This window comes from Danio rerio, chromosome 25, assembly GCF_052040795.2.
Source record: "Danio rerio strain M-AB ecotype USA chromosome 25, GRCz13ab, whole genome shotgun sequence".
Classification (NCBI taxonomy): Eukaryota; Metazoa; Chordata; class Actinopteri; order Cypriniformes; family Danionidae; genus Danio; species Danio rerio.
Window position 1 is genome coordinate 1,517,501 of NC_141045.1, and position 27,365 is coordinate 1,544,865.

General features: G+C 41.4%; 1 protein-coding gene across 8 annotated transcripts in view; it reads right to left on the reverse strand.

Annotated features, from left to right (window-relative positions):
* Window positions 1-27,365, reverse strand: part of znf609a (zinc finger protein 609a) — a 187,439-nt gene that overhangs the window by 48,853 nt on the left and 111,221 nt on the right. For all 8 annotated transcript variants that reach the window (XR_015525877.1, XR_015525880.1, XR_015525879.1 and 5 more), the window contains 1 exon segment: window positions 3,656-3,881. Coding sequence is in view for 4 of the 8 variants with exons in the window: in XM_087311222.1 (XP_087167348.1) it covers window positions 3,656-3,881 (226 nt within the window). In the remaining 4 variants the exon portion in view is untranslated.

Genomic DNA, 27,365 nt, shown 5'->3' on the forward strand with positions numbered 1-27,365 from the left:
TCTTCATTAAAAGATTCACTGATTCAAATGATGAGATCAGAGTGACTCTCTTTATTAAAAGGTTCACTGATTCAAATGATGAGATCAGAGTGAGTCTCCAGGTAAAGATTTACTGATTCAAATGATGAGATCAGAGTGAGTCTCCAGGTAAAGATTTACTGATTCAAATGATGAGATCAGAGTGAGTCTCCAGGTAAAGATTTACTGATTCAAATGATGAGATCAGAGTGAGTCTCCAGTAAATGATTCAAATGATCTAATCAGAGTGAGTCTCCAGTAAATGATTCAAATGATCTGCTCAGAGTGAGTCTCCAGTAAAAGATTCACTAATTCAAACGTTACGAACAGAGTGACTCTCCAGTAAAGGATTCAAATGATCTGATCTGAGTAAGTCTCCAGTAAATGACTCACTGATTCCAATGTTCTCTTCAGAGTGGGTCTATAGTTTATACTCCTACTGGTCTACCATCTTTTTTAAATAACAAAAGTAGAGAGAATTGACAGGACAGGATGGGGAGCAGAGAGAGGGGAATGATCGGCACACGGAATTAAACTCAGGTCGCTGTGAACGCCAGTGCATGTGTCGACACACTGACCACTACACTACTGGTGCCGACTGGACTACCATCTTAATAGAGTATTTGCACTTTCGCACCATTGCGGATAACACACAACTGAAAAACAGAGTTGAGCTGTATCAGGTGGAGAAAACAAACTGCTGTCTGGATTGATTTAGGCTGCAGAACAAGCGCATGGAAACAGCTGAAGGCGAGAGCGAGATCAGAACAGTCTGGGATCCAAAAACAGCACTTTTCTGGGTGAAAAAGCATTGCATAATGAAGCAAACAGCACACTTTCTGTCCATCTCCACCAGCAGCTTCAGCCAAACTGGAATTAGTGTCCATGGAGCAAAGCAAAGCAAATATAAGTGTGTTCTCCCAGCGTGCACTTCTCCAGATGGGGAACAAACACTAAACAGCCTTGATTATTTAGACATGCGCAAAAGACCATGAGGGATTTTTGGGGAAATCATGTATTAAACATTCCCGCAAGATGACAGACATCACTGAAATGAGCCTCTCGAATACGCACAGATTATAGATGTGAACCAACTGGAAATGTAGCCTGTTGCAAACGTTCCTAAAAGGCGAGACTTGAGGTTTTCGACAGTACTTCAAATTTGAAGAGATTATTCTCAAAATGTGCTCATTATTTATTCACCTTCAAGAGTTCCAAACCTTTATGGGTTTCTTTATTCCGTTAGTTAAATGATGACGATATTTTTGGGTGAACTACCCCTTTCATCAAACAAAAATGAGTGGAAATACATTGATATTTATTGACATTTTTTTATTATGTAATTTCAGATAATGAATATTTTTATTAGGTTTTTTTATTTGTATCTTTTTTTAAAAATGTCAATAATACTCTTAAACAAATGAAACTAAATGAAAATCATCAGATTTAAAATGTGTAATTTTTAATATTTTATTTTGGTTAATGTTGGTTTGATTATTTAAAATACACTGTTGGTTTAGGGTTAAGGTTAGGGCTATGGTTAGGCCATAGACACTATCATTAACCTGAGAGAAAAACAATGGAAGTCTATGTAACGTCCTCACTAAGATAGTGAAACAAACCTGTGTGTGTGTATCTGAGAAAGCATCTAGGTTTACAGGACTAAGCAAACCAATTGGATTGATTGAATTTGATGAGATGTGAGAAGAAAACATTGAAAACAATGTGTGTGTGTGTGTGTGAATGAGTGCGTATGGGTGTTTCCCAGTACAGTGCTGCGGCTAGAAGGGCATTTAATAAACCATAAAAATACTTTTGTAAATAATGTTTAGCATAATATTAAAAAACAAAGTTATATTTAAATACCGGCGTCTAATATTGTTCAACCTTTACAATTAATTTGCTTGTTATGGTGTGTGTGTGTACTGGTTTATCTATACTCATGAGGTCTTAACTGTCATCACTTTTAAAGTGAGATCAAAACGAGCCACTGTTTCACTGCTCTTCGCTAATTAAAAGTGCTTATAAATCGACCAGATGATGTGTTTATTAGTATCTTATGATGTGCAGTTGTTTCTGTGAGGGTTGGTTTAGGGTTTAGGTTAGGCCACTCTCATTAACCTTAATAAAAAACAATGGAAGTCTAAGTAACGTCCTCACTAAGATAGTGAAACAAACCTGTGTGTGTATCTGAGAAAGCATCTAGGTTTACAGGACTAGGCAAACTAATTGGATTGATAGAACTTAATGAGATGCGAGAAGAAAACATTGAACTGGATGAACTAAATTGGCTGTAGTTCATGAGTGTGTGTGTGTGAATGAGTACGTATGGTTGTTTCCCAGTACTGGGTTGTGTCTGGAAGGGCATTTAATAAACCACAAAAATACTTTTGTAAATAATGTTTAGCATAAAATTAAAAAACAAAGTTATATTTACGTACCGGTGTCTAATATTGTTCAACCTTTACAATTAATTTGCTTGTTATGGTGTGTGTGTGTACTGGTTTATCTATACTCATGAGGTCTTAACTGTCATCACTTTTAAAGTGAGGTCAAAACGAGCCACTGTTTCACTGCTCTTCGCTAATTAAAAGTGCTTATAAATCGACCAGATGATGTGTTTATTAGTATCTTATGATGTGCAGTTGTTTCTGTGAGGGTTGGTTTAGGGTTTAGGTTAGGGCTAGGGTTAGGCCACTCTCATTAACCTTAATAAAAAACAATGGAAGTCTAAGTAACGTCCTCACTAAGATAGTGAAACAAACCTGTGTGTGTATCTGAGAAAGCATCTAGGTTTACAGGACTAGGCAAACTAATTGGATTGATAGAATTTGATGGGATATGGAAAACATCCACGAACATAACAAAAGGGTGTATTGTTTCAATTTTCAAAGTATTTTAACCAAAATATGTGTGAAAATAAGATTTGTGACCTAAAATCCTTTCATTTGTTGAAACACAGAGAGAGTTGTGGCCAAATTAAGACTCAAAATCAGCCCAGAGTGGATAAAAATGACCCAACAACACACAAGGGTTACATACTACATATTAAAATAAGGTAAAAATCCACAAATAGTGTGATTATAATGGAAGTCAATGGGGCAAAACCAGCCCCCAACATAACCAAAGGGGAGTCAATCTGCCCCGAGAGAGTATTGTTGAATTTTTGAACATTTTCAAAGTATTTTCCCAAAATATGTGTCAAAATAAGATTCATCACCAAAAATCATCCCATTTGCTGAAACACAGGGAAACCTGTGTCCGAATTAAGACTCAAAATTGTGGATGAAAACATCCCCAATTGCACACAAGGGGTTAAGTATTTAAGAACTACACATTTAAATAAGCTAAAATCCATAAATAATGTGATTATAATGTAAGTCAATGGGGCAAAAACAGCCCCCAACATAACCAAAGGGGAGTCAATCAGCCCAGTTGTTGAATTGTTTAACATTTTCAAATTATTTTCCCCAAAATATGTGTCAAAATCATCCCATTTGCTGAAACACAGAGAAAGTTTTGGCCTAATTAAGACTCAAAATCAGCCCAGAGTGGATGAAAACCACCCAACAGCACACAAGGGTTAGGGTAAAAGAAGCACGCGCCTGTCAAAAAAAGAAAACAAAAAGCCCCTTACCGTCCTCCGTCTCCTGCCAGACGATGCCCTCCAGGTTGACGCTGGTTCCGGGTTCGCAGGGACCCAAACATTCGGGTTCAGTAGCCAGAGCCACGTCTGAGGTGTTGACGGCTACTGAGCGCGTGCGGACCATAATCTGCTCACAGGAGGAGGAGATTTCACTGTTCCCCACTGGAGCCAGGAGGTGGAGCGGTGGAGGAGCCGGCGTCGACACCGGAGACTCCATCTATGGAGAGACACACACTCATTACACACTACATCAAACCAGGATTACACTCGCTCTGTTTCCATACAAAGATATCGATTAAACTGGATAAATATGTGCAAAGAGAACACGATCATCACCTACTGATAAACCTGCACTAATATTGAGTGTGAGGCAAGGTGAGTTTATTTCTATAGCACATTTCATACACAGTGGAGATTCAAGGTGCTTTACATAAACAGGAATAAAAGAGACAAGTATAAGAAAATAAAAATGATTAAAAACAGATTAAAATGTGCTAAACGGGTTATAAAAGAGTGAAAAAGAAAAGAAAGACAATAGTGCGGCGCAGCACAGTGCTCATTCAGTAAAGGCACAGCTAAACAGATGAGTGTTCAGTCTTGATTTGAACATGTCTAATGTTGGAGCACATCTGATCATTTTCTAAAGTTGACTCCAGCAGCAGGGGGCGCTGTTAGTAGCTGAAGGCTGATTCACCCTGCTTATATGATCCTAAAGATTTGAGTGGTCTGTTGAGGTTTGTATTCAGTGAGCATATCTGTGATGTATTGAGCTCCTAGGCAGTGCTTAATTTGGCACCTCTGAAATCTGATCCAGCACCTCATTTTACCGATCCCCCTACTGACCCGCCTTCCAGCTAATGGGGATCCTGATAAATAAAATAATAAAAATAACCATTGAATAAAGCATGTAAAACACGTAGCGATGCTCCGATCTCTTGAACCAATCCCAAGTGTTTGTTTAGGAGTTTACAACCTGGGTTATACATCCACAGCGCTACAACATGCGCAATGTTTCCAAATTGAATGGTCAGTCATTTTTCCGATATCTGTTTGATCTAATATTATTCTGTAAAGCTGCTTCTGACCATTACATGTATGCAACATCGTTAATTTATTCTCTTAGGTAAGGTGAGATCTCATACATGGAGGAAAAAATGCATTGGCAAAACTATAGAAAGCTTGAAGCATGAGAATCAGTTGGGTGATCACAATTACAAGGAATCTGTACTCGGTATCAGTTGAGAAAATCCTGCTCGGAGCATCCCTAAAAACAAGCTAAGCACATGTCAGGGTTCAACGCTAAGGATTTTTTCTACTGGCCCAATCGGACCAGTGGTTCCGATTTTTACTTGCCCTGTCAATGTTTTCAAAAAACAAAAACAAAAAGTGAATAGCTATTTCTTAGCCACAAATAAAAAAAAATGTGTCAATTTTTGTAAATCTAGAATTTAAATATTTAAAAGATGTTAATTAATGTCTAATGAGAAAAATTCAAAGTGTTTTGGAACAAAAGACGGCTGACCTGCCAAACTGACGGCAAACTGAACAAAACATCCCTTCACATCTGCTTCCAAGACGTTAGAAACAAATGTTTTCCTTTAGCATCATCATTTAATGTTGTCGCCATGTTGCTGACTCTTCGCTGTACTGGTTGATACGGAAAAAATAACGTGCTCACAAGATATAATAGAGGTGTGAACCTACACTAGTCTCACGGTTCGGTTCGGTTACGATTATCATACCATCGATTCGGTTCAATTCGATACGTCGGTGCATGACGGTGCATTGACGATGCTTTCCATACACAGTTTTATATTTTCTTCACAGCAGCAGTTCTTGTATTAAAATGTATGAACATATTTATATTTATATATTATTTGTAATACAATTTTGTCATTTAATACAAACAGTCAGATATATAAACTGTACCTTTAAACAACACAAGCATTTAGCAAATAATATAAACAAATATAAATATCCCGCTCACTCTCTGATCCTTGTCTAGTTCTCTTACACCCCTTTGATTGGCCACACCCTCAAAAAAAAACGGTTGCGATTGGCTCTTGCACGCTGCATTCTTCACAGATGAGTGATGCTGATAAGTGGCAGCGGCGATCTCACAGCTGATGTAGATAGACACGGTGGAGAAAACTGCAGACACGCACTCGTTTCTGTATGCAGAAGTAACGCTGTAAAACAGCCGAGAAGAGAAGAAAAGCCACGCCAGCAGGTCAAATGGGCCACTGTGTCTGAGAAAGAGAGAGAGAGAGAGAGAGAGAGAGAGAGAGAGAGAGAGAGAGAGAGAGAGAGAAAGAGAGAGAGAAAGAGAAATGGAGTCGGCTACTTTCATTCTCTGGATTTCAGTGAAATAGGGGCTATTGTTGTATATGTCAGTGAAAGACTGATCCAGCAAACACACACAGTGAAATTGTGCACAGTTTATGAGTTTTAAGTAGTTAAAGCGCTGTAAATACTCGCGATCGCCTCCCTCGCGACAGAGCGCATATGAGGTAAATGACGTCAGTAATAACCGGTTATGATTATTACTGAACCGATACCGAATTGTCCGCGTCTGCATCACGGTGCACCGAAGAAGCGATTCATTTTGACACCCCTAAGATATAATCAGATAAGGGGAACCGAGAAGGTAGCGTTTGAAGGCTTGAAAACACAAACTGTTTCTCGATTCTAAGACTGTATTTGCACGAAATTGACAAATAGTCACAGGTAAATTGAACTTTAGTGACACGGCAGCAGTGGCCAGATCGGGCCAGTAACGATCCTGTCTACTGTCCCAAGCATCTCACACGCTGGCCCCGAGCAATCGGGCAGTGCTTATTGCTGAGCCCTGCATGTTCATTCATTCATTTTCTTTTCGGCTTAGTCCCTTTATTAATCTGGGGTCACCACAGCGGAATGAACCGCCAACTTATCCATTTATGCAGCGGATGCCCTTCCAGCTGCAACCCATCACTGGGTAACATCCATATACACTCATTCACACACACACACACACACACACACACTACAGACAATTTAGATTGCTCAATTCACCTGTCCCGCATGTGTTTGGACTGTGGGGGAAACCGAAGCACCCAGAGGAAACCCACGCGAACGCAGGGAGAACATGCAAACTCCACACAGAAACGCCAACCGACCTAGCTGAGGCTCAAACCAGCGACCTTCTTGCTGTGAGGCGACAGCACTACCTACTGCGCCACTGCGTCGCCCCTAAGAACATGATAGCAATGCTTAAAACATCCCATCATATTTGAAACATTAAAAATAGAAACGCTGCTAGAACATGCATGCAGTGTGATCGAATATGCTGGCGATACTAGCACATAGCAACAGCACACGGCTAACAATACCCTTGCAGAGCACATTAGCATTACTATCACCTGTTCGCCATCTGCTCCGCATGACCTTGATGTCTTCAATTTCAAGCTTTTTAAGGCCGTTACTTCACACTGCTGCACACACAACACCTTCAAAGTTTACGTTTCTTAATCTGCTTCTGTCATCAGCCTTCTCGTCCTCTTATCCGGCTGATCTCGTGACTCATGGCTCGTTCACCAAAGGCGAGCAGAGAAGGGCTGTAATTGATGTCTGAAACACCAAGGTCATGAGTGCGATTTCCAGCGAACGCATGAACTACAACGGCTAAATGCATGCATTAGGGCTGCATGATGGATGGTTTCAGCGTTATATGGCAGTGTGTGAATCCGCAATAGTCGCATGGCAGGACGAGCACTATGGAGTCAGGATTATAGCTGACTATGTACAACAGTTCAGAACACATGAGGAGTCATTACAGAGCAGGTTTAAAGCGTTTGGGCACAGGGAGCTATTACAACTGTAGCTTTAACAAGGATTGATTGAGCTTAATTGTGTATACAATGAAGACTACACAGCTTTCCTGCACATTCCATGAGTTCATTTCTGCACCTGTATATCTGAACGGCCTCCATTGGCTGAACTTGACTGTCGGCGGTAAGAAAGCAACACGAGGTTTCAGACGGGATTACTTAGGATTAGAGCGAGGGTGTCGCATTCAAACACCTGTCCAGCGATTGGGTACATTAATGCTGTTTACACACACATGCACACACACACACTCACGCGCACGCACACAGTATAAACAGTACAGATGAAAACATCAACAAACATCCTGAAATCCAATACAAAAAGCACCAACAATTCATCTATCCATACATCCATCGTTCTATCTATCTATCTATCTATCTATCTATCTATCTATCTATCTATCTATCTATCTATCTATCTATCTATCTATCTATCTATCTATCTATCTATCTGGCTATCCATTGATACATCCATCCATCTATCCAACCACCCATCCATTGGTCTATTTATCCATCCATCCATCCATCCATCCATCCATCCATCCATCTATCATCTACCCATCCATCCATCCATCCATTGTTCTATTTATTTATCTATCTATCCATTCATTGTTCTATCTATCCATCCATCCATCCATCCATCTGTCTATCCATCCGTCTATCTATCTATCTATCTATCTATCTATCTATCTATCTATCTATCTATCTATCTATCTATCTATCTATCATCTACCCATCCATCCATCCATCCATCCGTCTGTCTATCCATTGTTCTATCCATCTACCAATCCACCCATCATTCTATATATCTATCTGGCTATGCATCCATCCATCGAACCATCCATCCATGCATTGTTATATCTATCCATTCATCCATCCATCCATCCATCCACCCATCAATCTATCCATTCATCCATCCATCTATCTACCCATCAATCTATCCATTCATCCATCCATCTATCTACCCATCCATCCATGCATTGTTATATCTATCCATCCATTCATCCATCCATCCATCCATCCATCCATCCACGCATCCTTACATCCATCAATCCATCCATCCATCCATCCATCCATCCATCCATTCATCCATCCATACATCCATCCACCCATCAATCTATCCATTCATCCATCCATCTATCTACCCATCCATCCATGCATTGTTATATCTATCCATTCATCCATCCATCCATCAATCTATCCATTCATCTATCCATCTATCTACCCATCAATCTATCCATTCATCCATCCATCTATCTACTCATCCATCCATGCATTGTTATATCTATCCATCCATTCATCCATCCATCCATCCATCCATCCATCCATCCACGCATCCTTACATCCATCAATCCAACCATCCATCCATCCATTCATCCATCCATCCATCCATCCATCCACCCATCAATCTATCCATTCATCCATCCATCTATCTACCCATCCATCCATGCATTGTTATATCTATCTATCCATCCATCCATCCATCCATCCATCCATCTATCCATCCATCCACCCATCCATCTATTCATCCATCTATCTATCCATCCTTGTCTCTGGATAAATTTGCAAAATGTTTTGATCCACTATATGCTGACTGAATGCATTATGATGTGGATACCCTGTACTTATCACTGAAAACTCAATATCATTCAATACAGCTGCATAAACACAGTTCTAAATGCTTTAAAAAGCTTAAAATATAAACAAACTGTTAAACACAGCACTCTAAAACACAACACTCATTTATTACAGCTGTAGAAGTAATTAAATATGGATACTTCAATTTCATAAACACATCAACGACTACACTGAACGACAAAGGAAAATACATCCACCAATACTTTATTTTCACAAATATTAGACACTAAACTAGCATTTAGTATGCCTTTAACGCGTACAAATACACTTGTGTAAATTTAATTTGATGCAGAAATCATAACGGGACCTCTTAGAGTCATGTGAACATCAGTGCATCGTCAGAAATCACAACTGGATGTTAAATGCTGAAATGCAAGAACAGTTTCAGTCTGTCTTTGATGAGGAATGCAGCTACACACACACACACACACTCACACACACACACCGATGTCCAAGCTATATATCAATATATAATTGCATCACGGCTGCATGTGCACGGACAGACCACCAGACGCTATCCAGACGCAAGATCTGCTCAACCCAAACAGCCTCTCGAGTCTCTCAGCGTGAGGCGGAACGACTGGAGGAAAGAAGAAAAAGAAAGCGAGGGTCTGGAAGGGAGAGCTAAATGAATAGTGAAGCTCAGAGGGAGAGACTTCAACACACACACAGCGCTGCTTTCCTGGCTCTCGTTCCCGTTTGTGGTCGACAGCACGCCATTAGCGGCTCCGAGCTCGTTTTCTTTTCCTCTCCCTCCAAGTTCGGTGTAAACTTTCCGTGTTTCCAGTCCTGCTCTGCGGTTAACACCAGATTGAGTTTTTCAAACAACCCACGGTGCAGGCCAACAAATAAATCCTGCACGCTTTTGAGTCCAATCTAAACGCAGTCGCTCCTCTAAAGCGATCGCTTAAATCATCCCCATCCGGGTTTAGTTCTCAACTACTATTGTGTGAAATTAAATCTAACGTTTGATTTATTTTATGTGGTATACATTCGTATACAAGCACAGGTTAACGGCAGCTAGCTCTCTCCAACTCACACATGGTAACCCACTGAGGGTGTCACGATCCTCCAAATCCTCGATTCGATTACATTTTCGATTCTAAAGGCACGATTCGATTTTCGATTATGAATAATTAATTAATTAATGACCAATTAATTATTTGTAGTCTACCGTTTAAACTACCTGACCTGCATGGTCTTTGTTTTACCCATAAACAAATCATACAGTAAATGAATAAAGGCAAGACACACACATAATTACCACCTGTCAATCACTTTTTCTGCGGGACTCGTGAATAGGCAGTGATCTGTGTCGTTATAATGGCGTCGCTAAAAAAGACGCACAACCAACAGGAACCAGCCAACAGTATCTGAGGTGTTCGCTAAAATGACTAAGTACAAGTGAGTGAAAGATTGAAGCAGTCCTCTGACTGCCTGGACCTGCTGTCTCGAGCGCATGGCTGTGTGTGCGTCTGTGTCTGTGTGGTCACGTGATGTGCATTTTCAGAGGTAGTGAGGAAGGAGGGCTGCTCAGAAATGCTACACGCCACTGTGGATGTCAAATCGTTGTCGTTCTAAAATGGCATTTAAAAACAAAGACAATGTAAACAGGGCCTGAGTGTGTACTTTTCGCGAGCGGATTTGCAACGGGGGCGGGCGGAGGATCGCGATGCCGGTGTTGTCTATCGGACGAACCCTAATACGTACATAGCAGAGCTTGCAAAACTGTGTTTTTTTGTCGACAACACGAACGTTGTCAACATAAATCACTGGAAATCCAAAATGCTTCCACACCGGCGACTTCATTGAAAGAGGAGAGGGTTTAAGCTCTGTCGACGGGTCTCCTGCGTCTGCAGTTCAACAAGCACTTCAACAAGCCTGTTTTTTCCCCGCTTGGCAAGCCAAGCTGACGTGACATGGGGGCGTGGCAGCATCAACGATTCTTTTTTTTGATTCGATAATCAAAATTGAGCATAAATTTCGATCGTGACACCCCTATAACCCACTGAACACTAGTGCGTTTTATTTTTAAAACGGCGTTTTAGATCAAAAACGATCCGCATGCACACTAGTGTTTCTGAACATATCTCCGTCCACACTACGCCACCGAAAACGTATATCACGTGACCATTCGTGCACTCTGAGCATGCGTGTTCTAGTATAAACAGGAAGCATGCGTCTCGCTCGGCATTTGGTTATTGTTAGTCAACAAACGCCTGATGAACAATGAACACGATGGCAAAGAAAGCAAGAGAGGTATTTTTGTGGACAGACCAGGTCGAGTTACTAAACGTAACAAATGAATAACTGCACAACGGCGCCTAAAACACACAATAGTGCAAACAACACTCCCATTTCTGTGTCCATGTTGAAGTGAAGGCTGGTCTGCTGTCTTCCGGTAGTGTTAAAGCCATGTGTTATAGTCATGTGACAGAGGCTTGACGAATAAGAGAAGGATACGCAATGACACAAAAGCCCCAATCAGCTAGCGAATCTCAGCAGCCCCGCCTCCGTTTTCAGATGTCTCCGTTTTCCCTCATCCACACTGAGACGCCGCAGCAGCGTTTTAGGATGAAAACAGCCTCTCCAGCGTTTCCAAAACGCTCAGTTTTCGGAGCTCGAGAACTCCGGCGTAGTGTGGACAGATAACCGTAAAAAAACGTATGAGTTTCAAGCTAAAACACAGTGTAAACGGGGCCTACATGGGAAAGTTAGGTTGCTGATGGAAGTGGTGTTAGTCAGACCAGCAGGGGGCGCTCAACATGCAGTCTGTGTGGATCCTAAACACCCCAGTACTGTATATTAATGATCCATCTTTCGAATGAATGCACCACTGGCCCATCATGGCTCTCCATCAATCAGCTGGTGTGGTGCAATATGGCTGCCGTCGTTGCACACTGGTGGTGGATGAGGAGTTTCCCCCCAAAAATGTGTGTGAAGCGTTCCGAAATGCGCTATATAAATGTAAAGAATTACTATTATTTATACAATTGTTACTAATCAGATGGGGTCTTTAGCTGTCGACAGGCTGTAATCCCCGAGTTGTCTGAAATGCAGACCTGAACAGGAAAGCAATGCGATCTGAATCTGGCTGAGAGTGACACCCGAGAGGACGCTTGTAAAGTCAATGAAGATGGACTGGGATCCTGAACGGCTCTGGAAAACATCAAACCAGCGCCAGGATAACCTTTTAAGCTGTGCAAACCATCTGCGTGAGGACCGCCGAATGAAGAAGTCTGGGAAGGAAGAGCGGAGGACAGAAATCTGCCCCAGCGGTGCCAGAAATTCAGGATCTGGCAGAGGAGAGCAGGCACACACGGGCTGAACTGACGGCTTGGGAAACTGAAGGAATTTTGCTGCAGAAATGATGCGCAATATATCAGCCCTGAGTGAGAAGCAGCCGTCTGTCCATTAGCCATTAGAGCTGCTGAAGATAACGTCCGCATAGACTCAGAGGATTATAGATGTGGAGCTTTAGATGAAGCAGCCACATAGACTGACAGAAGCGTGAACACACACTGATGTTCACATTGATAACGCTAGTCCTGCTTTTAATCTGCCACTATGCTGACACACAAGCATTAGTAGCTCCGCCCTGTTCTGAAAAGAGCACGATCTCATTTGCATTTAAAGCGACCGTCACCAAAACGCTAAAAACAAAGGGTCAATTTCAGAGAGCAGGAGAACATTATCTGTGTGCTATTCTCAAACTGAAACACACACACACACACACACATCTCAGACGCATTTTACACCATCTAAAAGGGGCATCTGCTTTAATATTATCACTGACTGCTGGATCTGAGCAAGGTTTAAGTCACATCTGTTAAACGAGTGTCACATGTTACCTATTGCAACACACACACACACACACACGATGGAAATAACAGATGCTCAGAATAACGTCTAGCCACAACAGAATGACCACAGAGGTGTGTGTGTGTGTGTGTGTGTGTGTGATGACTTCCAAACACTAGCAGGGGAGAAGCAGAAGAAGGCCTGCCAAGACAAGCTGCTGCACCTTTGAGAGGCGCTGTGGTGGAGAGTGCGGGATATTCCTCTGCTGTGATGATCACCACGCGCACACACGCGCACGCACGCACGCACGCACGCACGCACGCACGCACGCACGCACACACACACACACACACACACACACACACACACACACGCACGCACACACACACACACGCACGCGCACACGCACACACACTCTCTCTCCATCATCAAAAGCTGTTAATGGTATAAACCTTTATTCAACAGTGAACATTAAAATGATAATCACTATGAAAATTCATTTACTTTATATAAAAGTTTACATAAAATCATGACATTATAATGCACTGATTAGATTGAAGATTTATTAAAGCATTATATTTAGCTATTAATATTATTATTACTTGCTTTAGTTATTAAAATAAAATATTTAAATAGAACAAAAATACCCGCCTCAGAAAACTAATTAAATGGGCATTATTTTACAACTTATTACTACTCAAATGAAACTACTGATATAACTTTTAAATAAAAACATTACTATAATATGTAAAAAATAAAACAATTATAAACAACATTTTAGACGCTATAATCGAATTTAGCATTAGTAAATTATAATCAGGGCTTTACATTAACACCCGCCAACCCGACCAATGCGGGTAGATTTCAGCTTTGGCGGGTTAGACAGACATCTCCACTAGCCACTTTGGCTGGTTAAAAATAATTTTTAAATGGTAGTTTTCCTAAAAGCAGGGTTCGACAATATAAGGATGACCCAATATGCGAGCAAATGTGATCTTAGAATCGAGAAGTAAAATAATTGTGCTCACGTGAGCAGAAGAAAGCAAATGAATACCGAATGAGAGGATGATGATCACTCGCGCTAACAGCTGATGTGATGCGCGCGGCTGCTTAAAACGCGTGTGTGCTCCCGAATCGTAAAGAAACCGTGTCTGGAGCAGGTTCTGGAAACTCAACTGTCATCGGTTCTCTTTCAAATAAACTAGACAAATAGTGATGAACATGCACCCTCAGTCCTGATGCTTTCAAGAGCTCTAAATGTGTGTTTTTGTAAGCAGCAGCGGTTGCTTTCACTTTGAACAGATTATTAAATTGCCTAAAGTTAACCGTGTGCATGTGATCATCCTTTCATTATCACACATGGTATGTTTCACCTGCTTTCACTTGCTTACGGTTTTATTTACTTTCATTTTTGTTAAAATGGTTTAATTATCTTTTTTTATTTGCAACATTGCTTTAATGGGAGATGAACTCTCCATTTATGTGCAGTCAACTGGTGATCCGCGAGATCTTTAGCCAGGACAGATTACCGAGCATATTTGTGATACATGACAATAGTTATTTTTTAAAAAGTCAATTGCTTTTCTTTTCTTTTTTAAGAAATATTTTGTTAAATAAAAAGTATAGTATACAGCTATATTTTGCTTGTTTTGACACATTAAAAATTTGTGGCTAAGAAATAATTATTTAGTGTGGTTATAGACATACATTTGGTAAATCGTTAATTTTAAGCTCTAAAAAATGTCATAAAAAATAAAAACTAATTGCAATATAACACTATGAAACCATGACTACTTTGCTCATGCTCATTTGTTGCTCACAAAAAGTGAAATGAATGAGGACGCATGTGGCCAAAATACAATTTAAATCAAGTCATTTTTGCATGTCAACGTCAAATTTATGCATGCATATGATTAAAAAAAGCGGTGATTAAAAAAGTTAATGTAATGCCCTGATTATAATGTATCGTACATGAAATAAATAGCATTTATTTTTATAAAAAAACATTTTTGTTTTTGTTTTAAAGCATTCAATTTGGCTTTTGCCATTATTGTTTTAATTAAAATATTTACTTCAGTAAGCATTAGATAAAGAAGCAAATGAAGTTAATTAAAAATATAAGAATGACACAACAAAACAGATAAATCCCCCCCCAAAAACACTAATTTAAATTATTTGTATACATTTTTGGACCATTTTTGCACATAAAACTCAAAAGACAGCACAAGGCAACATGAAACAGGTAAAAAACAAGGAAAGCCCATGAGGTCTCAAACCAATCCTCAATCAGCGCGCGTCGACACACTTCAGCAGACGTCACGTTTAGATGTTCCTCACTCTCTTCACTTTCAGCTCATGGTGGCTAATCTGAGCTGTGTAAACAACAGAGCGCGGCGCGTTCAGATCTGCAGGGAAAACCTGGAGTGTGTTGAGAAAGAAAGAGGTGTTTGCAGACTTTAAACATCCTCCTGTCAGCCGCACGTCCTGAAGCAAAGAATGGCTGCAGAAAAACCCGCATTCCAGCACATGGGAAAACAGCGTCTGCGAGCCAATCAAAGGCTGGAAAACAAACGGAGAACGAGAGCCACGTTTTCCAGCGCTCAAACCCAAACACGTTCACACTGCCAGCCAAAACACGCAACGCTGATTGACTGAGCCATGTTTTCTTTAAACGTACGATGAGAAGGGGACACCGATCTGGAGACCCTGAGCGGTGTAGGAAAGAAAATAAAGTCCACTAATAGGTATAGCTGGTGATAAAAGAGATGCATAGGCTTTTCTAAAATATATTTGTGTATTGAAGAGGAGCTATTATTTACAACAGTGGTCTCCAACCCCCGATCCGTGGATCAATCAGTACCGGGCCGCACAAGAATGAACTATCTTTAGGTTGGCAGATAAAGTAGCTGCATTTAAAGCCAAACTGAGGCATATTGGTCATGTTTCAAACATTAGTGGGGCTTTTGTGTGAGACTGAGCCTGCGCCCTCACTCACCAAGCTGGTGCACGATCACCAGTCTTCACTGTTAAAGGAGTTTGAGCACTACTTCCTAACCTCAAAGGACCCACAAGCGGCTAGGGAATGGATACGTGACCCATTTGTCAACAAACCAGCTGAATCCAGCATGTCCGTGCAAGAAGAAGACCAACTGCTGGAGATTGTAAATGACGGCGGCCTTAAAACAGTGTTCGAGACAACAACTCTGCCGGTGTTCTGGATTAAAGTCATGGCAGAATACCCAGAGATCGCTAACACGGCGCTGAAAACCTTGTTGCCATGAGATGTACATGATATGTGTGTGTGCTGGCGCTCACGGGCTGTTTCACGGGCACACGCAAAGCTTGAAGGTAAACAAACAACAGCTTATCAAAGGCATCTTATCGATAATTATCTACACGTTTGGCATTAAGATGAACATATAAACTTATCTGCCTAATTTCTAGCAGCTAAATGTGTCTGGAAAAATATTCAAAGGCTGTTATTCTCATAAACTGCGCGGACGTGAACGCGTCTGACTGTTCTGATTGGCTAAACTTTTTTTATTATTATAAATTATTATTATTCCGTTTTATTAATATTTTCAGTTTTGTTTGTGTACCTGATGTTAAGTGTTGGTGTTTATAGTGTCGAGTGTGTCATTCTTGTAATGTAAAGCACCACCATGTCCGAATGAATTGCCCCAAGGGGATTAATAAAGCTTTAAACTAAACTAAACTAAGGTGTAAAACGCATCTCTGCTGTCTCTAGAGTGTGTGTGTTTTAGTTTGAGCTCAAAATATCACACAGATAATGTTCTCTAGCTCTCTATAACTCACCCTGTAGGCTTTGATTCTAATTGTGGTGTTTTGGTGACTGTCGCTTTAAATGCAAATGAGATTGTGCTATTTTTTATAAGAGGGCGGAGCTATAAATGCCTGTGTGTCAGCATAGTGGCAGATTCAGATTCTTATGCTAATGAGGGAGAGGGAATGTTGTACTTTGTTCTGTTTTCATGTGTGACATTATTGCTGTGTGCACTGTGGGTGTGTAATTCAGTGCACCATGAGCAGACTGGTCAAATCCAGAAGTAGATAACTTACTTAAAAGCCCAATAATGACGAATTTAGACACTTTGCAGGTAAATCCAGCAGTGTTTATACACTTCATCCAACATGTGCACAGACATCACTATATAACTGCAGGTTAGCGGTGCCTATACACTCACTGGCCACTTTATTAGGTACACCTCACTAGTACTGTGTTGGACACCTTTTGCCTTCAGAACTGCCTTAATCCTTCATGGCAGAGATTCAACAAGCTACTGGAAATATTCCTCAGAGATTTTGCTCCATGATAGCATCACACAGTTGCTGCAGATTTGTCGGCTGCACATCCATGATGCCAATCTCCCGTTCCACCACATCCCAAAGCCGCTCTATTGGATTGAGTTCTGGTGACTGTGGAGGCCATTTGAGTACAGTGAACTCATTGTCATGTTCACCAGTCTGAGATGATTGAGCTTTATGACATGCTGCGTTATCCTGCTGGAAGTAGCCATCAGAAGATGGAGACACTGTGCTCATAAAGGGATGGACATGGTCAGCAGCAATACTGCTGTGGCTAGCCGACAAGCCTACCTCACTCAGTAAAGGTGATCTTTCCTTCAATAAGAAAGGATTTGGCCACAATATCTCCCATGTAGTGTTTGAACAGGCTTGTGCAGCACTTATATCTCTGAGGTCATAAAATAAACGGGGCTCTAACTGCACGGGCCTGTGATTAGAGAGCACGGGTGACCGAACGTCGGATTGATGGAAACCCTAAACTGTCTGTAATTTGCCTTGACGTGGGCTCTGGAGCTGCTCTTCCGACCATATTTAAAGCTCTAAATTGGAGCGTTTAGAGATGTCAAGCATTGGCCTGACCACCAGGGCTGATGGGAATGAGAGCGTTTATACAGCCATGCCATCCGCAAGTGACCGAGACCAGATTCATCAAGAGACGGTCCAGAAAAAATGCATGCATGAGGGATTGGAGAGACGGAGGGTTTTGAATTTATTGCACTGTCAGCTTCATATCATGGCTAAAACAAGTTTACAGCATTTTATAAATATCACATTACTATAATAATAAAAACATGATAAGAATAAAAAGACAATTAATAATACATCATTTAAACATCTAAAACCCTTCTTTTAGGTTTACTTTTGATAAATAATCTAGCATATATCTCCTTCAAAGGTCTTTTCAGATCGAAAATCGCTGTCTGATAACATTAAAAACATTATAAAAGTCTACGTTCAACACTTTGGTTTCTGTTGAAATATTGACATTTTGGGGGAACTTCTGCTTTCTGAGCTCACTCATGAACGTTTACGGAAAGCGGAAGTTCCCCCAAAAAGTCAATCATCTGTCTTATATGTGTAAAATAAGCCATCATGTCTGGAGATAAGAATAGTTTGATCTTCTTCCTTTTAATTATAAATTTTAAATGTGTAAAAAAAATAGGTGAACTTCATTTGCATTGGGACAACATGAAGGAATCGTGTGGAACCCAGCGTTCATAACAGTCTACATGTTGAACAAACTGCATTGTGTTCGGGTGAAAATAAAAGACTTTACGACTTATGACAGTCTTCCAAGGCTCAGAAACACAAAAGAGAAACCACGAGGGAAAACAAAGACGAGAGCAAAGGAAACATTTGTGAACCAAAACAGCTTCTTCAAACACCGAAAGCAAGAGAAATGCCTTCAGCCGAGCAGAAAAAGAAGTGTGTAAGAGAGCAAAGCGAGAGGACAAAACACACAAACAAACAGCATTAACACGACACATTCCTCTCCTTCATAACCCATATTCAGACGCAAACAGACACACACACACACACACACACACACACACACACACACACACACGTCTCATTAAAGCCAGAGAAATCAGATCATCATCTGCCAACACAAACACACACACAAGGTTTGTTTTCTAGCTGTTTAACATCGAGAAAGGCAAGAAACATTTAAAAGGATTCGGCATTTATAGATTTATTTATTTTTATTTCCCCCTAAACATTCGATTTACACTTGTAACCTTGCACGTTTCCACTGACTGGTGCGGTACGGTACGCTTTTATGGCTGTTTCCACTGTCAATAAGTGTACCGAACCAAACCGAATCACTTTTTCAGCACCCTTTCGGAAGGGTACGAAAAAACGAGAAAGGGTACCAAAAGGCGGAGCTACATGCGCAGCTGAATGCTGATTGGTTAAAGAGATGCGTCACCAGCTCGCGGAGCTAGACAGAATGTAAACAAAGGATCCACCATCTTCTAATACACAGCTGAGAGATTACATGGATATCCTATAAGCATATAATACCGAGCCATGGACGACCCGAGCTCAAACAAACCTTGTCGTCGTCTTGATGAACTGACACAAAGCCAAGAAGAACAAAATCTGCCGTGTCCTGTTGTTGCTTTACGAGCCCGTCTAAAAGTGCGAGCGGTATTCGCTTTCTTCCTGTACAGGGCTCGAAATTAACTTTCTTACTTGGTAGCACCGGTGCTCCCAACCTGAAAAATTTAAGAGCACCAGAAAAAATTTAGGAGCACCCACCAAAAATTTATAATATTGACAAGTTGTATATTAAAGGATTTATTGTATTTGAAAACAACATCAATTGGCACTAACAAAATACAGAAACAACTATCTAACTAATGCTGTGATGATTTAATATTTGTGCAATAATTCTAAAATGAATGTTGAATAATTATAAAATATTAATGATGACGATGATGACAATAATACTAATAATGAAATATATTTTTCATCATCATGCTGCCTTGAATGTGCTTTAATGTAAGTTATCTGCTATATAAAGTCCTACTGTTACTTTATGAAAAATAAATTTATAGTTTGCATCAAACACAAATGAAGCATTGTAGTAAGAAATATTTGTTTTGTACTATTATGTTTATATGCATGTCAATTTAATAAATAGTAGCCTATTTCTGCTACAAAACAAACGATATAATATAATAAATCCATTAAATTTAATGCTGAAAGCTGCAAAGCAGTCATCAGTAATTAAATAGAAAAATAATATACACCTCAAGAAAGAACGGACAAAAGAAAGTAAGAAAAGTCTCACTTTTAAAAGTTTTGGTTTCGGTTTGTGTGGTTTTAATGCTCAGCTTCGTTACGCGCTGAATTACATTTTTCTGTGTTTGTGGAAAAGCATGCGAGTCAGCCGGCCCAATATATGAGGGGGGCAGAGCAGGATTCTCCCAATGACCACCTGCGCTATACTGTTCTTTGTTATAACCCGCATCAGTTTAAACGCAGTAAAGGCAAGCTTCATTGGCGATGGTGTTTTAGTGGACATTTGCGCTGTTGCAGCCTGATCTCACGAGGAAACGTATGAAAAAGTTACGAATTGCCGTGAGATTGTGTTGGCAGCACACGCAGTGCATGCAACGCATCGAGATTCAGTGTACTTTTCACTCTTCAGCAGTTTGCATTCCCCGCGGTCACAGAAGCTCCCTCCCTATCATCTGACAGCGGAAAGTCTTGAGTGATTGACAGCTAATATGAACCAATATAGCGGCAGGGAAGAGCGATTTTACCAAGTTAAAAAAAAAAAAAAAAAAAAACAGGTCGCACTCCAACCTAAATATTCAGTCGCACGAATGCTCCCAATATATATTATGAGGTCGCAAAGCTCAAATTTCAGGCGCATATGCGACCAAAATGGTCGCTATTTCGAGCCCTGCTGTAGCTCGCGATCGCGTCTATATTTGATATAACGAACTTCTTGAGCTGATGATAATAACGTGTGCGTGATCATTGAAGTGTCTCCATCATCTCATCCATTCAGAAAGAAAAGGACAAGTGTGAGAGTGAAGCGCGGAAAAAAATGAGAAGCCGTGAAAACACAGGAGCAGAATTGTTATAGCAACCTGAATCATGAACACACTGCCATGTTTATAATCACCTATTGGACTATTATGAACTGGGAATGACAGAATGACTCTCTAACAGAGCTGACATGCGCTGGTGAAGATTACAGGCACAGATTAGAGGTCTGCGCTGACTGTGGGCTATATTGCGTGTGTTTTTGAACTCAAATAAGTACTAAATGTCTGCAGTGTGTAGTTTTTCTGTAATTAATAATATATCGCAGACTGTAAGGGGCTGTATGTGTTCATATATGCTGCATTTATATATTTATTTAATATAATTACAGACGCTACAGTAGGCTATTTCACACCGTCATTAATCTGCAGTTATAATTAAATCATGTTCATAGAAAAGTCAGTAATAAATGTTTATAAACAAGTATTTATGTGTGTAAAGCGTCTGTTTTGTGAAGTCCTTCTCATATGATATGTGAACGACCCGTACAGCTTTACTGTAGACATTTATTCGAGTGAGCATGACGTCGACTTAAACTTTGTCATACACCAAACCCATCGAAAGGGTACCCTTTGTAGTGGAAACACAAGCCTGATAAAGGTGACCCGTACCGACCCAAACCGTACCGTACAAGCTGCAACCTCCCGCTCTCTCTCAGGAAGCCAATACGGAAGTAACTAAAACTGCAATTCATCCGAATTTCCGCTAGTCCTGGCCGCTCCTGACTCCAAAACAGAGCAAATTTCAATGGAGCCCACTGTTAGAATGGCCAACTCTACAGCAGAATAAAGGTGTTTACAGCCTGTACAAAAACAGATGTTGGTTAATACAGCTAATATTACCCTTCATGACAACTGTGAGGGGGGTGATTTTTTTATAACTCATCCGTTTCTTTTATATTAAGTTATATTAAGTTTGCATAATTAAGGGCGTGGCCACTTGAGTGACAGCTAGGTCTGGTTGGTCTCCATCACGTCACCTCAGCTGAATCCTGCAGGTTAGCCACTGAACTCGGCATATTTATCGTATTTCTGTGATGTTTTATGCGGCTTTACACAGTCAACTGCCTTTTGGACTTGTTTCCTACAATTATCAGATGATATGGCATGCTGAGTGCACTTAATTGTGCTCACAAACCATTCACGTGGCCTCCGTTTCCCATGTGAGTAGAGTTATATACTTATATACCATCTCTATACATGTATTTGTTTTATTTAAGATCATTCATCGTTTATATTTATATTTAGAGCTGTAATGCACTCCAGAATCTGACGGATTGATTAGCTGTAGGCTCTAGATCAGTCATCTGAAGTGTTGTCATACAGTGTTATGCTGGAGTTCATCAATAGTCTTACAGTAACTAACACAGACTATATCTGAAGTGTTTGGAAGTAATTTGCATTTTCCTCCTGTTGAAAAACGTCATAAGAACAATGTTTAGTGGCTCAGTGTATTACAGCAGTGTTTTTAAAAGACTACACACTTTATTGATATAGTGTACAGCCAAGCACAAGTGGTCAGAACACAAGTGAGTCGCAGGTGATGAAGTATTAAGCGTTCTCCCAAAGTAAAGTGTGTCTGAGGCAGGTCAAAGCTAAATGCCAGCAGGTGTCTGTAGCTCCGCCCACTCTCTGCCTCTATGCCCATATTTGGTATCCCGCCGTGGGTGTGATGACGCGCGAACAAAATGGCGATGGTTGGCTTGTGGCTTCTTTTGCGCTCTTTAGAAACCTAAGGGTGACGTCACGGACACTACGTCCATATATTTTACAGTCTATGGTACCGTACTGTACCAGTCAGTGGAAACGAGCCATCACTGCCCAAACATGTCCACAAAGAAAGAGAATGATGAGCTGGAGTATAAGGGATGCTTTAGGGTTAAACCGAATCAAGCATTTCATTCCAAATCTCGACTAAAACTCAAACGCTTTAAAAGGATTTCCAGCACCCACACTCCAGACCATCGCTACCCAGTATGTAGAGAAGATATCAAAGCAACATATAGCAGATGTGAAACGCCGGGTCTTTCTGCCTGACGTCTCCCGCTAACAGCATCCCTGTGGATTCCTTGTTATCCTCCTGTCAGTGTAAAGAGCAGCGCTAGCCACTCGCTCGCTCTCTTTATCGTGACAGAAGACTCGTTACGAGAGTGCAGCGTTTGACACACACACACACACACTGACAGATGAGCTGCACACACACTGAGCAGGAAGAGGCCGTCTGAGCCATTTAGCCTCGTTTACCACAGAAACCTCGTTACCACACGTCAGCTACAGCGCGCACAAACACACAAGCGTTATGCACAGTTCATTTAGCTCTGAGCTCTGAGCCACTGAGCAACTTCCGCTGAAGGGTTGATGTGACTGTTTTCAATTTCAGAAAGCTCAACAGTGTAATTAAAATATAATCAGACTTAAAGCGGAGCTATTATGCAGATATCACTGTTATAAGTGGTTTAAACCCAGGTGTGTGTCAGCAGTGTGTGAGTATCTCCAGCCTCTAATGGTGAACATGAATTAATCCTATTGTTTATAATCAGACTTGATGAATGAAACACTTTGATTGACATTCTCCCTTTGTATGATGTCATCAGAGAGGAAAGCCCCGCCCACTAGTGCCCATCTCTCCCTCATTAGCATAAACAGCAGCCCTGAGTGAGAAGCAGCCGTCTGTCCATTAGCCATCAGAGTGTTTGAGCTGCTGAAGATAACGTCAGCACAGACTCAGAGGATTATAGATGTGGAGTTACAGATGAAGCAGCGACAGGAGCCACATAAGCTATGTTTCCATCCAAAAATGCGAATAAACTTTATGCGGATTATCGCATAAAAGTTGTGCGAATTAAGCAGCATTTCCATCCAATGAGTCAAAGCGAACAAAATCGGCACTTCCTGATTAACTGGCGCCAAATATCAACAGTAAAACCTGCATTTGCTGCAGTAGGAGAAGCTGCATCAATCTTTCCTAAATGAATGCGCCTCAGAAGACAATCCTGACCTGCAGTGAGCGCGCAGTGGCGTTTGGAGGTCATTAATAATTTAATAACATTAATACTGAAATGGTAAGGCGTTTTATAATGACCAAAACAACAATTCAGATGTTTTATAATGTGCTCAGCCTGACGTTTTGTCCATTCACACACATTTTAAGCATCACATGATCTCTTTCAACAAAATCACATGACTTTTTTTAATGCGCATGCTGGAGTTTGTGCGGTAAAAGTGTTTCCATCGCAGTTTATCGAATAAAAAGTCTATCCTACGCAGTTAGGCGCATAATTTTTTTATGTGCATTTTCAAAATTTATGCGCATCATGGCGTTTCCATCAACTGGTTTTTTTATGCGCAATTGCAAATTGCGCATAAAATACGTGGATGGACACATAGCTAAAGACTAACGCAAGCATGCAGCACACACTCACACCAAGATTTTCACACAGATATCATTAGTCCCGTTTTGAATCTGCTACTATGCTGACACACAGGCGTTTGTAGCTCCGCCCTCTTCTGAAAAAGAGTACAATCTCATTTGCATTTAAAGCGTCAGTCACCAAAACGCCACAGTTATGATCAGAAAACATTATCAGTGGGCTATTCTCAGCTCAAACTACAGATTAAGGACATCAGTGATTCAATAAGCATCTAATAAAACATTCATAATAGGTCACCTTTAGCCATTAATTTAATTGTACAAGTGTAAAATGAGATAAAAGACCATTTAAACACAAGCACCGTCACAGAAGCTCTCCTGAAAACACTGTAATGAAATACATTTCCAGAAATTAAAGACATCATGCAGGACAAAATTTAATTTAAGGCAGTGCTTCTTGTGTCTGGTGTGAAACTTACAATACATCACATCCCAATCAAGCAGAGAAGAGTCGGCCTGTCACAATATGTGTTTTTTGTCGTATGATGTACTGCACCAATATAAACATGGTTTCCACTACATTTATTCTTCCATGGGAGGCGCCACACTAAAATTCATCCCGCCATGGCTAGATAAAAGGGCACCTAGTTTACCCCTTTTTTATGATTTAATATTAATATTCTGGTTCTTCTTGTGTGTCAGTTTAGGTTCAGTTCAAAACACAAGTCAGGTTTGTTTATTATAATGTGTAAAGTGTCATGTTGGGGGCGTGTTCACAGCTCGCTGTTTTAGGGGTGTGTTGCTTTACATGAAAATTAGTTCCCGCCCAACTTAATAAGGGGGTGGAGCCAAGAGCACCCCCACGTTGTGTATGGCAACAGACAGGCAAACAGAGAGAAGCAACATGAGTGAGAGGATCAGCATTCAGCCGTACTCGGACACAGACCAAGCAGAGAGTACACAATCATGTGTGTCTTTGTATATGCTTAAAGTGCCGAGCTTGTACACCGAGACTAATAACCACACACACTGAATTTACTTTGACTGAGGCACCAGATGCGCCGCTCAGAGCCGGGACAGGGCACACCAGACACGCACATTCAGATGTTATTTAAAATTAAACTATTCAGATGGCGCACTGTGGCGCGGCAGAAATATGAAGTGTCCCGAATCGTGGCTGGGCGCCACAGACAGCCGCCGACTTGAAGTGCCGTTGAGTGTACCCTGAACGAAACCTATGTTAAGAATTGTAAAATGCATGGCGCTGCGTGGCAAACGTTGAGTGACGCCGAGCGACGCTTCTGGTGTGCGACCTGCAGGCAAGTTCGTTGTTTTAATTCCAATCAAGCGACGCGCACGTGATGCAACGCACTTGCACTTTTCCAGCTGCACCTAGTCAAGATCACAGGGAGCTTCTGTGAACGTGAGAAATGCAAACGGCTGAAGTTTAAGGTAGACGCAATGAAAAGCACACATGTCTGCAAACCTACCTAAAGTTACAAACAATAATTCTGATGAGAGCGATCATGAGGTGAATGTTGATCTCGTGTTAAGCTCAATGAGCCTTATGTTTAAAAATAGAGCAAGGGTGTTCCTCTGGGGACATCACTTTGTCTCGCAGGCTGAAAATGGCGGAAGTGAAACAACAAACTGAGGATATGGTGACGCGCCTGTCAATCAATATTGGTGGGCGGGGGGACCGCACTCCTATGTTAAATTGAGGTCGACCTAAAAACCGTTCCAATTGGTCCACCGCTTTTATATTGTTAAATTGAAAAAAAGGACTGTGTGTGTTTATATCAGCCCAATATGACCGCCTATACACTACACCTACACACACGTCTGTCCAAACAGCTTGAAAAGTAGATTTTCCACCATAGGTGTCCTTTAAAGCCAGGGATGCTCTTCTCAGGAGTTTTGGAGGCGATACCGAGTTCTGCTTCAAGCTTTATTCAACTTTACCATGGCATAAAGCACATTTTCACACTAAGTAACTGGAGCTTTCTCCTTTCCTAAAAGAATAACTAAAGAAGTTGCATATAATCCCTTAAAGACGTCTCCTATAACCATTTAGTGTGGACAGGTGATCAGAGGCAGCTTTACAGACAATAATACAATAAACAGATAGAAAACTTGGTCAGGAAAATGACTGATAATGCAGTTTGGAAACATCCCAAATGATGGAAGAAGATCTAAACATGCCTCAATGAAGAAAACGTTTGGAGTGCATTTTAACTGTGGAGGCATAAGGAGTTAAAATGCAACGTCCTCGGCTAAACGAACACCAGTACACAATAACATTGTTATATACAGGGCCGGCGCGTACATAGAGGCGTCCTCAGTTATGTCCGCGACACCTCCCTCACCACCCCCGTCCTCAAATATATTTGCGCATAGACGACAGAATAGAGAGGGCGGCGTCAGTAACACCTCCCTCAGCACCCACGCGTCCTTAGTTATATCCACGCATAGGCCGGCAGAATAGAGAGCGCAGTGTCCGTGACACCTCCTTCCCTCCCTCAGCACCAGCGCGTCCTCAGTTATATCCACGCATAGGCCGGCAGAATAGAGAGCGCAGTGTCCGTGACACCTCCTTCCCTCCCTCAGCACCAGCGCGTCCTCAGTTATATCCACGCATAGGCCGGCAGAATAGAGAGCGCAGTGTCCGCGACACCTCCTTCCCTCCCTCAGCACCCGCGCCTCCTCAGTTATATCCACGCATAGGCCGGCAGAATAGAGAGCGCAGTGTCCGCGACACCACCTTCCCTCCCTCAGCACCCGCGCCTCCTCAGTTATATCCACGCATAGGCCGGCAGAATAGAGAGCGCAGTGTCCGCGACACCACCTTCCCTCCCTCAGCACCCGCGCCTCCTCAGTTATATCCACGCATAGGCCGGCAGAATAGAGAGCGCAGTGTCCGCGACACCTCCTTCCCTCCCTCCCTCAGCACCCGCGCGTCCTCAGTTATATCCGTGCATAGGCCGGCAGAATAGAGAGCGCAGTGTCCGCGACACCACCTTCCCTCCCTCAGCACCCGCGCGTCTTCAGTTATATCCACGCATAGGCCGGCAGAATAGAGAGCGCAGTGTCCGCGACACCACCTTCCCTCCCTCAGCACCCGCGCGTCCTCAGTTATATCT